This window comes from Gavialis gangeticus, unplaced genomic scaffold, assembly GCF_001723915.1.
Source record: "Gavialis gangeticus isolate Ggan-Ray unplaced genomic scaffold, GavGan_comp1, whole genome shotgun sequence".
NCBI classification, from domain to species: Eukaryota; Metazoa; Chordata; order Crocodylia; family Gavialidae; genus Gavialis; species Gavialis gangeticus.
This window is the reverse complement of record NW_017729033.1, coordinates 100,983,154-100,997,851: the sequence shown is the minus strand read 5'-3', so window position 1 is coordinate 100,997,851 and position 14,698 is coordinate 100,983,154. Positions and strand designations below refer to the sequence as shown.

The 14,698-nt window shown below is 41.2% G+C and overlaps 1 protein-coding gene across 6 annotated transcripts in view; it reads left to right on the top strand.

Annotated features, from left to right (window-relative positions):
- AFF1 (AF4/FMR2 family member 1) overlaps window positions 1-14,698 on the top strand; it is a 253,389-nt gene that overhangs the window by 110,097 nt on the left and 128,594 nt on the right. For all 6 annotated transcript variants that reach the window (XM_019525994.1, XM_019526001.1, XM_019525995.1 and 3 more), the window contains 2 exons: window positions 8,829-8,949; window positions 9,489-10,397. In XM_019525994.1, the coding sequence (XP_019381539.1) occupies window positions 8,829-8,949; window positions 9,489-10,397 (1,030 nt within the window). The remainder of the gene's footprint in view (window positions 1-8,828; window positions 8,950-9,488; window positions 10,398-14,698) is intronic.

Sequence of the window (14,698 nt, the reverse complement as noted above, 5' to 3'; positions counted from 1 at the left end):
GACCCCCCCAATATACAAAACTAAGAATTTATTTTTGAGTTATTTTGCAATCCCCTCTACATACACTATGCAAACACAAATCGTGGCAAAAATATTTTTTGTAATAAAATGAAAATGATATACAATAGAATCTCATAAATCCAGCATGCTCAGGACCAAGCACTGCTGGAAATTTGCAAATTCCAGTTTTTTGAAACTGGGGAGGGGCAGGGGTAGTGACAGCTGGTCCCAGAGCAGCAGCTGCATGCACAGTAGCAGCATAGGGTGATGGATGGCAGTGGCAGCTGCTGCATGCAAGCTTCCCCCGCACTGCTCTGGGACCGGCTGCCGCTAGTCCCCAATGTAGTGTATTTTTAAAAAGTGAGGGATTTTCAAGAATTCTGGATTATAGAAATCCAGAGTTATGAGGTTTTTGACTTTTGGTGTTTGACTTTTTTAGTGTATGATTTGGGGATTTTCTGGTTCTAAGATTGTAATCACCCTCCCAGAAGGAGTATTTCTGGGGGGCAAGAGGAAGGACTTCCAGTGGCAAAGGTCAGGGGTTAGGGGGCGGGACTTCCAGTCCCGAGATGGCAACAAGAGGGCGGGGCTACTGTCAAGGGACAGAGCTACCCATGCAGCCCTTGACAGCTCACCTTAACTAGTTAAGCAGCCCTCTACCCAAAATAATTGTCCGCCCCTGGTTTAGTGGGTTGGTAGGTTTGTTTTTTTTCTTGTTGATTTGGAGCTCAGTTAGCCCAATGTTTTTAGTGTGTTGTTGGAAATAAATAAGCTTACTTAAAATATTAAGTGGGAATCAGAGCTCCCTGAACACAGCAAGTTAGTCTGCTATATATGAAGCATTTGGATTTGGAAGCATGTGTTGTGTTATTTCAGTATGGTGGCATAAAGCGTCTCAGTTTTTTTCCACTTCTCTTTCTCTATTGGAAAATGCTGATTTTTTTTTTTTTAATTTGTCAAAATTTAAAACTTACATAGGGCTGTTGATTTTGTTGTTGTTTTGTGTTGTGTTGTTTTGTTTTGTTTTTGACAAGCTTCCATTTGAATTAATACAGGCTTCCTGCAAGTTTTCCCAGCTGGCTCCCCAGTACCACCCTTGACAGGCTACTGGAAATGTGTCTGAAGTGCTGTGAAAATTGGGCACTTTTTAAAATGTGTTTTTAATGTTGGATGCCTGAAATCACTAGTAAATTAAAAATTTGGCCTAAATGCTTTTCTACCCCCCATACTCAAACCAAAAATGACTGTTTTAATTCACACCTTTAGTTACTTTGGTGTAAAGCTATGTGGATGCTCTTATTTTGAGAGTGTTTTGTAGTGAAACACCTTCGCAATACGATGTTCTTAATGTGTAGTAAGAGTCGAAGCACAGGCTTGCATCCAGATCAGTAAAGGTTCAAATAAATACAAGTTCCAGTGTTTAGGTCTAGTTGATATATGGACAGGTCCTAGTGTTAGGTTTTACCCACTCCCCCTTCCCTGTTAAAAGCACATCTTTTTTTACTTCTTTACTATTCATTCCATCCAGGAAAAGCACAGACCAACTGCAGATGCTTCCTCAGCCTAATGAAGGGTATTTATACCCAAAAGCTTGCAAAGAAGCATTTTACAACTATTTGAGTTGGTCTAATAAAAGATATCAGATTTTGCCAGAGAACTTTGTCTGCCTATGTCCTTAGACCAGGGGTGGGCAAAATGTGGCCCACGGGCTGGATGCCGGCCTGCCAGGCCGTTCTGTCCGGCCCACGGAGCCCCTAAAAAGTTTAGAAAATTCATATTTATCTGCCTTTGGCTGCCTGTCATGGAGCCCTTGACGGCTTCCCAAAACTCAGTAAGCAGCCCTCCACCCAAAATAATTGCCCGCCCCTGCCTTAGACCAACATGGCTACAACCTATACCCATCTCTTTTTTTGCATTTCTGTATGAGGAAAATACCCCTAAGATAATCATGAATGAGGATTAGTGGATGGATTTTAAAAAGTGAGCAAAGGGATAAATCAGGCTCATTAAAAGGAAAAACTGAGTGAAATGACCTTCCTTGTGATAAATGAGTAGTCAGCTGTGCCTAGTAAACAGTCTGGGCCACTAGTTACCATGGCAGCATTAAGTGGCATTTAGTAATAATGCATGACTAACCTCATTTAGCACTGCCTGGTAGGCTGGTACTGTGAGAATACTCGCATCAGCCAGACTATTCCAGAGCAGGCATGTTTTTGTTCTTTTAAAGCTGCAGGAATTGGTGTCATTGCAAAAACAAAGTTTGGCATTTCCTTTTTTCCCCTGGCCCCCTCCCCCTTTTTTCTTTTCACTCTTTTTACTTTATGGATTGGAGGGAGTTGAGGGTCAAGGAAGGTTCAAGGGGCGGGAGAAAGGTTATTAGCCATGTTACAGCTGCTGTTTTTGCAACAAGCAGAATTTAAGATGCTGTTTTACATGCATCTGCATGAGTATACAGATGGGAAGCAACAGGCACTCTTTTTGCAATAAGCAGTGTGAAGGGAGGTATAAATTAGATGCACTTTCTTCATTTAAATAATTCTGAACTTTTGAGCAAAGCTGCTTTGAATTTGGATTTCTGTCTGCCATCACAGGAATGACGCAAACAACACTCTTGCCGCCCACTTGAGCATCATACTGTATCTTAATAGAAAGCAATTTGCATGCCCAGTTTAGTTAATTTATCATTCTTTATACTTTATTTGTAAATGTTTATTTTTAGGCATATTATTTTCCTGTAAACTCATTTTAAAGCAAAATAAAAATGTCAGAGCACTGACCAGTCAATACTGACTGGGTTGGACTCTGGGACTGTAAATGAAAATAAGCTATTAAAATCTTTCCTTCCCCCCAGTTTCAAAATGACATTCTTATGATCTTTCAGCAATCTTTCTTTTGTAACTTTTTTTTTCTTGGCTGTGGTGAGGTTTGTGAGGAGGTTATTTGTTTTTAAATGTTTGTGACATTGTTAAAAGGGAATGGCGAGTTTGAATCATGTAATTTATAATACGATTTTTGTCAATATTTCATTGTATTTGAGAACCTTTTGGAGCATGCGTTCAGTGTCCAGGTATCATCAGCACATTGACTTTTTGAACTGCAGTATGGTGGGAGTCTCCTACATTTTGCAGGAAGTTCACCTGGATTATACCCCAGGTTTATACCAAATGCAGTATTGCCCATGTTAAGACCTTATCCAAAGCTCATCGAAGTAGAAAAGAATCATTCCAGCTGTTTCAGGCTCTCTGTCACAAAGAACTGAATTAATGTTTTGATATAAATACACGTAATGTAGCAGAAGGCTAAATGCTCCATCGTTTTATATAATTTTGTTTCATTTTTTTTGGTTCAAAATCTGCAGTAGTTTCTGCAACAGAATTATGATTGCTGATCTTTCAGAGAAGAAAAGAACCTGTGTTTTTCTGGGAGTCCATTTCTGCATACCAACTTCTCAGTTTAAAATCCCGTATTTCTAATATTGTATTGTTTCTATCACAGCAGAGTTGAGTAGGAAGAGATAGATCCATGATGCTTTTTATGTTAATAAAAATCTATCATTGTTTTAAATGCTTAGAGGTTACATATTTTTCAGTGTTATCTTATTATTGAAGCTGTTGTGTGTTACATATGTCCTCTTTTGCAGCAAAATGTTAATTTGAACAACCCACTGGTGCTCTATCTAATTGACTCTTGCCACATAAAAAACTAACACGATGCCCAAGATTGCCCTTAGAACAGTCCACTTACATCCGTTAGACATCCGTGCAGTCATTGAATGTTGTCCCACCACGTTTCCCACTGCAGGAAAACCCAAGCCATTTGTCACATGGGAATCATTCTGAAGATGTTAACTGGAAACCCAAACCATTGCAGACACATGTTAAAGAAAATTCATTGACCATCTGTTCTTAATAACATAACCAATACAGAGAGACTAGGCTAAGAGAGGAATTTAAGGTCCTCCTTGCAGTGTTTGCCTATATGGATACCCTTATGGGTGCATTTGTACCTCAGGTGCTCAAATGGAGACTTTTGCCTTAGCAGTCCCCATCGGATGCACCATCCATGGACAGTGCCCATTTAATCAGAGCCCAGGCTATTTCCACAGCATTTCTTTACAGTATATCCATAACTGATACCTTCAAAGCAGCAACCTGGAGCTTGATGTACATCTTTACCAAGCACTAGTCCATTTCAAAAGTGTCCTGGGCAAATTCTGCAATTAGTAGGTCCTTCAGCTGCTTTTTTTCTAAATGACTCTGAGACCTCTTTCAGTGGAAATACAATCCCCTCTTTATCCCTTCTGTGATGCACAAGAGGGGCAGAACCATGACATACCCTGTAGGTACTGCTAAGGCAAAAAATCTGTACTTGAGCACATGAAAAATGGCACTGCCTGTCCTGTACAATAAGGGTGCACATATGAACATCTTCATTCTACTCACTGGTAAGTAACTTTTTTTAACTTCTAAAAGCTTGGCAAGTGGGATGGTAGAAGAACCATGAAAAACTGTTTCTTTTTTGTATCACTGCTTATGTTTTTTGACTTCTGTAATTGTATGTAGAGATGGTTAGCCCAAGCTTAAAGACACTACCTTCAAGACAGCTGGTTTTCAATAAATTACAAATTACTGCAGAAAGTGAGAGAGAGAGAGAGAGAGAAGGCTCTGATTACTTCATGCCAATTTAATACAAATCACATCACTTAAATTGTGCACCTTGTGCACTATTAGACACATCTTCCTGCATTAAAATATAGATTACCAAGTGATTTGTCTTTATAATTGTTGACATGTTCTAGTCAATACACTGAGGATCCCAGAAACATTACTAGAATTATTACATAGCACTTCCCTCCCATGACAGTTCATGTCTATTCTGTTGTGTTGATGAAAGGCAACATCTATTCGTTTTAAACTTTAATTTATTGATACCAATTATTAAAAAATCAAATAAAGCTCAGCAAACCTTTCAAATGCACACACATTAAACGCCATTTAAAATGGAGCAAGTTTATATCTCGCCCTGAATAATCAAACATAATACCTAATTATCAAATGTTTTTTAAAAACTTGGAGATTATCTGAAGAGGTTATAAATGTTGGGGGTAGGTATATGCAAGAAAAGGATGTATTCTCTTGAGTTTGATAATTTTGATGACATTCTGTAAGTGGTTTGAAATTTGCCTTGTATTTTTGTTCTACTTTATCCTCTCTGAAACAAACAAATATATTATCTTTAATATAAAACAAGATCTAACAGATTTTTTTTAAATACAGAGTTACTGTTTTAACATAGAGTTGTGCCAATCTAGTGGCTTGGCTGAGGAGAGACTTAGGTCTGGAGTAGGAAAGATATCACAATCTCTCATGTGCATTAGCAAACTTTTTGGGGATGAGGAAAGCTTGTGTAACATCTGTATGCGCTATGCTCTGACTAATGGGAACCTCTAACTGCTTTCCTCAGGGGAGAGGGTGACATACCTAGTGCATTCGTAATTGTAAATTTTGAAGACAAAAATCAGTTGGTTGTATTTAGTAAAATATGAATGTGCTGGTGTTCAGCATGCATCTGAAGGTATAAGAATTTTCTGGGTGTTCAGGAGAATGCCCCAGGGATTAACCTTGCATGCAGATTATAACAAAAGAGAGAATTTGGCTTTTTTGAAGCCTCATCCTTCCTTATCTAAGCCTGAGAGCTGCTGATTCTACTCCGTATTTATTTCCCCACCTGCCCAATGAATGGTGAAAAATCTGATCTAAGAACCAATGGGGAAGGATCTGAGTGGGAGAGAAGGATGATACTGATGGGAATAGTGAGGAAAATACTTTGAGAATCTGATACTGGAGTGAGATGAGAAGAGTCTCCTAAGGTAACTATTAAGCTTCACCTCATTCTTCTTTTCATGATAAAACATAGGTAAACAACACTTTAGGACAGGGTTATCCAAATTTTATGCAACTGGGAGCCACCCAGTCCTCAGACAGCACCAGCAGGGAGCACACACCATGCAAGCCATACTAGGGTGAGAGCCACAGGGCCCCCAGGCCACATACCATGTGCATGCCCGCTTGCTATACCATGCACCTGCCCTGGGTACTCTTCCCCCTTCCCCACGCTGTTGCACTGGGCAACTGTGTAGCTCTGGCCTTACTCTCTGCTTCCTGTACCATACCAGGCTGCACCACCCTGCACCCTGGGGCAGGGAGAAGAAGCCTGGAAATTCTATGTGCTGTTGCAGCCAGAGCAGAGGGGTGAAGAGTGACTGAGCAGGAGTTCAGGCACTGCAACTCAACCCTTTGGAGGCCGCATGCAACTTGTAGGCTGCCAGTTGGACAGCCCTGACTTCAGGATGTGACTGCAGCTTATACATCTGCGTGTTCTAAAGTTGTTTTTGGTTTTGTTTTTAAAATTTCATTTCAAGGGCCAAATTAGTTCTGAATTCTGTTGGGCAAAGCCCAATACTTAAGTTCCAAATGTTGACAAGAGTAGAGCTTAGTTGTTCAAGCCTGTGTTTGTATAGCTTTACAACCAGGAAACTATCCTTCCTCTCAGACCCAGTCTTGGGTCTTAGTCTTGGGTTTCAGAGGCTCTCCAAATCCATGGAAGACTTCCTGCATTCAAGTGCCAAGCCTGGAGGCTTTGGGATGTGGATATCTCCTAGTCTTACTTGTGAGCCGGGGGGGGGAAGATGGATGAGTGCAGCTCATCTGAGTAAAGTATATACCAATTGCACTCAGTCCCCACTCTTTTTCAGGTCATGGTGAGCCATGACACTTGCATAATTTTGAGTTCCTCTTCACTTCTATGGCTGAACTGTGTCCTTGTTTCTCTTTTCTAAGGATTCCTGTTTCTTCGCTAGCCTTAAATGTTTGGCAAACATCACCAAGTTGAGGCCCCAGTTCACCCTAATCCCTCTGTGACCCCCTGTCTTAGCCCATTGCATATGATTAGCATGGCCTCACACTCCATGAGGTGGAGGTTGCCATGCACCTTATCTGCATATCAGTTTTTGGAGGATCCCAGGACTCATGACAAGAACATCCTGTTCCAATCATGAGTGGGGCTCTGTTTAGCACGTGGATCTGTTTGTGGTGAGAGAGGGGGATTTGGAGTACATGCAGATACTGATTAGTGCTGAGATGTGGGGTCACTATGGCTTGAAACGTTGTTGACTCTGCTGGGGCTCAGACCAATGAACTATATAGCAAATCGTGAGCCTTTTTGCTTTGGGTTAATATCAAGCATAGTTTGTATCACTTCTCAGCCTCTTGAAGGTTCCTGCTTGCCTGGCAAGGGAAACACTGTGATCATGGAGATGGTTTTCTTAGCCATACCAGGGAAGACTGCTTTCATGGCATGGGGATAGTACCTGCCAAGGTGATTTATAGTAAATCCCCCCACTTAGCTGCTGGAGTGCTTTAAACCCACTTTATGGAAATGGAAGACTTTTCTTTAGCTTACCTTGGGGCCTTATGGCTGAGGGCAAGCAAAACTTGGGGGCATCTGAACCCCAAGCCTCTGGGCTTGGGCCTGGGCCTGCAATTAGGATGCCTGCCAAAGGTTATGAGAACATCTGAAGTCTAGGATGGGGGTGGAGGATTTTTGCTGGTAGTAGAGCCACTTATGGTTCTGGACTCTTAGATTTGGAATTAGTCTTGACTAATTTGGCCTGGGATGCATAACTTTTGTTTTAAAAAGTTTGTACTATATATAAGTAAGTACATAAGTAAGTTGATTAAAAGTGTGTTTGTGGAATACCCTTGCTAAAACTTGTAGCAGTTTCAAAAAACAAACAAACATCAATTTTGGTTGAACTAAGTTATTGGGTACCCATAGTAATTTGCCTTTGTGCAATTGACTACCAGAATGTTTATTTCAAAGTGAGTGTGTTCAAATGTCTCTCTCTCTTCCATGTGCTCAGGGAGAGAAGGGTCTGACAGTAAAGAGTGGGGGAAGCCACCTGATGGTTGTTTCCCCCGTCCCCATCCCCACCTATTTTCCCTGCTGTAGCAGTGGGAGGAGGACAAATTCAAGGTAGATGTTCAGTAATTAGATTCTATACCTGAAAAATTTATAACAAACTTATAATTTTCCATATAGAGTCTAACTACTGGGGAGTCGCTTTGTAGTCAGGCCTGCCTTATATTTGAATAAATACAGTAAATTACTGGCTGGAAATCACTTATGCCTGTTTTATTTCTTAAAATAGGGGCATGGGGGGAGAAAATGAGGAATGACAGGTTCTCAAATTGTCGAACTCCATACCTATGTGGCTGGGTCACAGGAAAAGTTTTTCAGCTTCCCATTCTATATAGCCATGTATAGGGCTTGTTTGTTTCAAAGGGTATGACGTCAAAAGCTCTTGTGTCTTTGCATTCATCCATTAAAATGTATCCTGGAATAAAGCAGACTTGGGAAACTATTGAATCCTTAACAAAATGAACTATTATGACTATCATTATAAGACAAGTCTCTGCCTTTCTTTTGGAAATGCATTAAACTTTAAGGCCAGGTATGAGAGCAATAGGGAAAACGTTCACTGCTGCTTTACTTGCATTTCCCTGTAAACATTGTTTACTCTTTTGTGTATGGTGTCAGGAAATTCATCCACACTGAGGCATGTGCTGTGTCCTTACCCTGCTGCATGCCGGCTGCCTTATGCAACTGATCTATCAGGTTGATTGTCCAATAAAGTTTCTGATTTTAAACTTTAGTGACTTGATGGATATATAATGTCATTTGAGAGAACCATTTCTGTACTACGTGAATCCTTAGGTTGAGCATTCGAAATAAAATGCTAACTAATCTTCTTGTTCTCTTTCCCAAAGCTTGTACAATGAGGATAGAAATTTACTTCGTATCAGGGAGAGAGAGAGACGGAATCAGGAGGCCCTTCAGGAAAGAGACACCTTCCCCGAAAATATTCCCCTCTTTGCAGAGCCATACAAGGTAATAGTAATGTAGCACATTGCTGAGAGGAGGTGAGGTGGTGGGGAGTTGTAACCTCTGTGTACAGTGTAATATGGTAGAGTACATTGTGATATGTGTACAGTAGGACCGCATTTGCATTGCAGCTCCCAAAATACGCATTTAAGACTCTGATTTCATTTTGAAGGTTATTAAAGTATTAAACTTGGAGATTGCTGCGTGTCTTATTGGGGACATCTGCCTTTTTTCCAAAAGCTAGTGGGTGGACACTTATGACCCACTTGGCCTGCCCATCCATCAGTAGCCTGCAGCTTGAAACCATGCTACTGCTAAGGCCCACCTGCAACCTTTACTCATGTTGGTTAGCACTCATGTGAAAGCAGTCCCTTTCACAACAGTGAGATATGTACGTGAGTAAGGGTTGCCTAAATCTACCATAAAATGGTGTTAAGATGGTGGTTTATTGAAAATTAAGACTTTTTCTCTCCCCCTTGAATCTGGATTTGATTTTTTTTTTTTTTTTGCACTTGCATTTTCTCTTCTCATCACTTCTGTTTCAGACAAATAAGGAAGATGAATTGTCCAGTCGAATTCAGAACATGCTGGGCAATTATGAAGAGGTGAAGGAGCTCATTAACAACAGATCCCATCAGAATCTCATAGGGATACCCAAAAGTGTTGTTTCTTTGATCCCCCAAGGAAAGCCTGATCGCCCATCCTTTCTTGAAAAGACCAGCAATACATTACCACCTTCATTCCAGCATCGCACCCACCACCAACCTATGGGACCCCTGGTCTGGGCTCCTTCTCCAGCTAGCAATTCCATCCACTACCAAAAGACACAGTTAAGAACAGAGCCAGCCTCCAGTTTGCACACCAAAAGCCACAGCTTATCCAACAGTCGGAGCCAAGGTCAAGAATACAGTCGCAGTGGACAGGAACGTCACAATGGCACTCACCACAAGAAAAATGAAAGGCGTGTTGATGAAGGTACCACTAATGAACTGCAAGCCTCCCTTTTGGAACTTTCTCCCTTGCTGTCTTCTTTGTCTTCTCCGGTGGCACCCCTGTCACCTCTACATTCCAGCCAGCATGTAAATTCCAGGTCACAGAATAGCAAAAAAAGTCATGGGCAGCCCTGCAGTCAAATGCAATCTACTCAGGACCTAATGGCAGGATCACATGATAGTGAAAATTGGGATGGTTTAGCCATTAACTTGGCTGGTGCTGCCCAACCATCCTCTCAGACATTTCCCCCTTCCTTGCCATCAAAAACTAGTGTAATACAACAGAAACCTACTGCATATGTCAGACCAATGGATGGCCAAGATCAGGCACCATATGAGTCACCAGAGCTCAAGGCACTTCCAGAGGAGTACCATGGAGAGCCCTACGAGAAAATATCAGATCTAAAAGCAAATGCCAAGGCCAGGCTATCCAAATTGAAAATCCCGTCTGAACCCATTGAGGTTAGTGAAATTTACTCTTCTCCTGCTGCCAATAGAGTAACTTAAGCTGAAGGGCAGAATGTTGAGGGAAAGTGGTTGAAGGGCCCATTGGCATGCACTTTTTATTATCTTGTGGGAGACCTCGAATCTGGTTGTTGCTGTCTCAGGAGGTGACTGTTGGTTGCTAGAGAGAAGATGGTGTAGATTGGTTTGTCAGTGCTTTGGAGCAGATTTTGGGGAAGGTAGATATATTCCTGCTTCTGTTGCAAATGCTCCCTTTCTCCCCTAGCCAGTTTTTGTTAAGTAAAAGATTTTATCAGGCTCCAGATAAACTTGCCTTTAAAAATGTCTCTCGTCGTTCATGGTGCCCTCTTACTCCTTTTAATCAGCAATTATTTTCCAGGATAAGACTGAACCACATAAACTACAGCCGCATTTAGGGTTGGGTAAAAAGCCCACAAAGTTAAGGCTCCTGAAGTCCCCTGCTTTACTAAGTTCTTCTGTGCCCCAGGCCACAGAGCTCATGAGGAGGTATTTTGCATCTTCACATGTCTGAAGTAAGAATGCACAGTAGCTGACTACCAGAAAACTGAAGAAAGCATGTTGAAACTATGTAGGCAGTCTGTAATAGTGTTCGTGAAATGCTGAGTAGAAGTAAATAGCCAGCTCTTATCTCCTTTCGTTTTGAAAGAGAATTGGAAACTGAGTGAATAGAAAGGTTTCTCTAAAAGTTCTGAAAGCCAGTGTCACAGCAGGGCTGCATTTTGGGATTATATGAGCTATTGGAGCACGTGTTTTAGATCAGGGATGTCAGACACCCTGCAGGGCCAGGAGTTGTGGCAGCAGGGCAAAAAGCAGCTGTGGAGGGGCCGGTGATAGATGTGGCAGTATGACAGGCAACCGCTTGCAATGGTGGTAAGGCAAGAGGTCATAGAATCATAGAAAATGAGGGCTGGAAGGAAGGTCATCTAGTCCAGCCCCTTGCTTGAAGCAGGAACATCTCCAACCAGATCATTCCTGCCAAGGCTTTGTCTAGTCATATTTTAAAAACCTCCAAGAACGGGGAGTCCACAGACTTTCTGGGTTACCTGTTTCAGTGCTTTACTACCCTCCTGGTGAGTTTCTCTTAATATCTAACCTAATCTTCCCTTGCTGCAACTTGAGACCATTGTTCCTTCTTCTGTCATCTGCCACCACCTGAGAACACCTTTGGAACCACCTTCAGGTAGTTGAAAGCTGTTATTAAATCCCTCCTCAGTCTTTTCTTCTCCAGACTAAATAAGACCATTTCCCTCAGTGTCTCCTCATAGATCATATACTTTAGCCCCATAACCATTGCTGCTGTCCCATTGCTAATGACAGCCCATGGCTAAGGCGGGTCTGGACTTGTTGCAGGCCCTGCCCCTCAAAGTCCTTGTCACACCAGGACCCCCAAGGACAAGATGTAATGGCTTTACAGACCATATGTTTGACACGTCTTAGACTGTTAGGAAGCTTGTCCTTCTGTGATATTTGCAAAGAAAGGTAGTGTTTCTTTTTGCATCAGAAGGTGTAAAGCAGGGGCAGAATAAAACTTGATTTTCTTTTCCTTTCAAAATGCTGTCTTGTGAAATAGAGGTCTGACTACTGGGGGTGTTTGTTTTGGCTGTCAAGAAAGTTGTTTTTTTCCCTACACATTTTGGCTTCTTAATCTCTGTGTTAAATTTCATGCGTGTGTTGCAGATGAAGTTGTAATTAAAGCAAGCCTCTAAACAAGAAGAAATCTGGTTGTATTAGTGTCCTGTACAACATATATATTTTAAATGATGCCTTTATAAAATTGTCTTTCCATAGCAGTTGTGCTGTGTTGGGAAGCACTACAGATATTTTCCATGAGATGACACAAGATAAGTCAGATCTAGTGCTTTGGTGGGTGTTTGCTGTAATGAACCCTCAGGTTTATGGATGCCTGCACACCTCCAGAGAACTGGGCTTTTACTTTGAATGTCATGTTCCTATTGTTTTTTAAAAAAAGATAGATGTGGCCCGGCTTTCATGGAAAGGCCTGTTGTAAGACATTTTGGTCTCAACCCATTTCTTGTGGAGAACTGTAAGAAATCAGCATGTGCTGAGCAATGGTGAGCTCATTTGAATATGAGGATTTCTTTGATTAGAAGAACATTCTTTGTTGTGCATCTCATGAGTAGATAGGCAAAGCCATCTGGGTTTCATTTTTTCCCTTAGTTAGATTGCTTTACATTAGTGAACCTGTGTCCTATTTCCAAGCCAGCTTCTTCCCAAACCAGTTTTGGAGATGAAGCCGTTGTTTGCACTTCCTATTGCTGTAATTTTTGGAATGGCTTCTTTTTCCTGTGGTTCTCACAAATTGGGGCTTCTTTATTCTCCTTCAGCTCTACTGTACTGTTTCACTATTGTTCTGTTCTTCTTTTCTCCTCATCTTCCTTCACTTTTCCTTACATAGCCTGTTTTTGTCTCCTTTTTTCCTTTAATGTCTAGACTCTAACTTCTGAGAGGGCAGGCCAGCTGGGATTTAATATTATATATTTAATGAAAATCTAGCTCCTTGTGGGCTTCAGCTGGAAACCTGGAAAGGATGTGGAGAGGTTCCTAAGGCTACCCCATATGTGCAATGAGAGAGTACTCCCAACAGGGTATAGCAGCATTATATTTACTAGTTCCATTCTGCCATTGGAGTCATTTAGCACTGGGGAGATGCAGTGAAAAGGGACTTGAACAAATCCAGGAGGTGAGTCTATAAGAATCAAAGCCTCATCTGTAGTTGCATTTCTGGACATGTAATAACCTGATGTGCAAGATCCTTGCTTTTGAATGCCTATGTGCATCAAATAGTGTAGTTGTCTTGTACTTGAAATGTTTTGGATACATATCTTTAGAGAAAATAATTGTTCAGTTTAGTTAAGAGACCCTATTATTTCAGCCTACTTATTTCTACAACATTTTACTGTGTTTTTGGCTTTGAAAAGAAGTAAAGTCGTTTCACTCACTAGGGCTGGAAACTGAGCAATAGGAAGATAAAGTGTCATTATATACCTTAAAAGTTCTCTGGATAAATTGTTGGAGCTCTTGTGCATGTTATTTTTAACAAAGCTGTTCACCTGAAATGTGGTAGTGAGTAGCTGGAAGCTATTTTGCAGTGGGTAATATGCAATTTTACCCAAGGAGAGCAGTCAAGCTCGCCCTTTTTGGGAAAGGGCCAGTCTATTTCCTTGTTTTTAGTGAAACACAGGAAGGGAGACATCAAATGTAACCACAGTATCTGAGTCCCTGCTTCTGCTCCTTGACCCAGTGCTGAAGGAGTGATTTGATGTGACCTGCTGGAATCTGACTGCCTTCTCCCTGCCTGTTTGTGGCATGTTTTTATTTTTTTTTATACTGTTCAGCCCCAGTTACGTCTGATAGTGACAAACCATATTCAGTTTTTCCCAGGGTCTCCCTTGATATCATTTAGGGGATATTTTTTTCTACCAAATGGCTCTTGTCTAATTGAATTTCCAAGGCCTGTGTATCACCTGTAGCTGTGAATTCACTGCTGACAGCTTTTGCTCATGGCAACACTGACAAGTTAAGCCTTCCAGTTTGAATAGACAAGCAGCTTCACTGCAGAGTGAATTAATCCACAGTGGATAACTGTTCAGGGACTCATTTTGTATTCAGATATACAACCTGCACAGCTCTTCTCCTTTCTCCCCCAATAATTCTCCCACTTCCAGATTCCTCCTATTTTAAATAGATATTTCCATGTTGTACTTGGGAAAAGCTTCGGAAACAGGACAAACACGCAAATATTCACTACAAATATATTCACCACATACAAGTTTTTTAGTTTATTGACCTCTTTTTTTGTTTAGCATTTTGGTTTAAAGAAGCTTGTTCTTCCTCATAGCTCATCTTCCCATCCTCTTTCATTCCTGCAGGGAAATCTCACTGCCTAGCTTGACCCATAATAGTTTCCGAAGTAGCACGCTGTATGATGTCTTAAATGAAATTGACTTTCTGACAGGCCAAAGCAGCAGTGAACTTAGGTTGTGAGAGAGAATATAAATCTTGTACAACTGTAAAGGCCAAAGTGACTGGCAAGGCCATATAGCTTTTTCTTTTCACTGCTTGACAGAGGGTTCTGTGTGTGTTGTAATGGGATCTTATCAGGGGTCTCATATTGTGCCATGCTTCCAAAAAATTGTTGGAACTCTTGTGCATGTTATTTTTAACAAAGCTGTTCACCTGAAATGTGGTAGTGAGTAGCTGGAAGCTATTTTGCAGTGGGTAATATGCAATTTTACCCAAGGAGAGCAGTCAAGCTC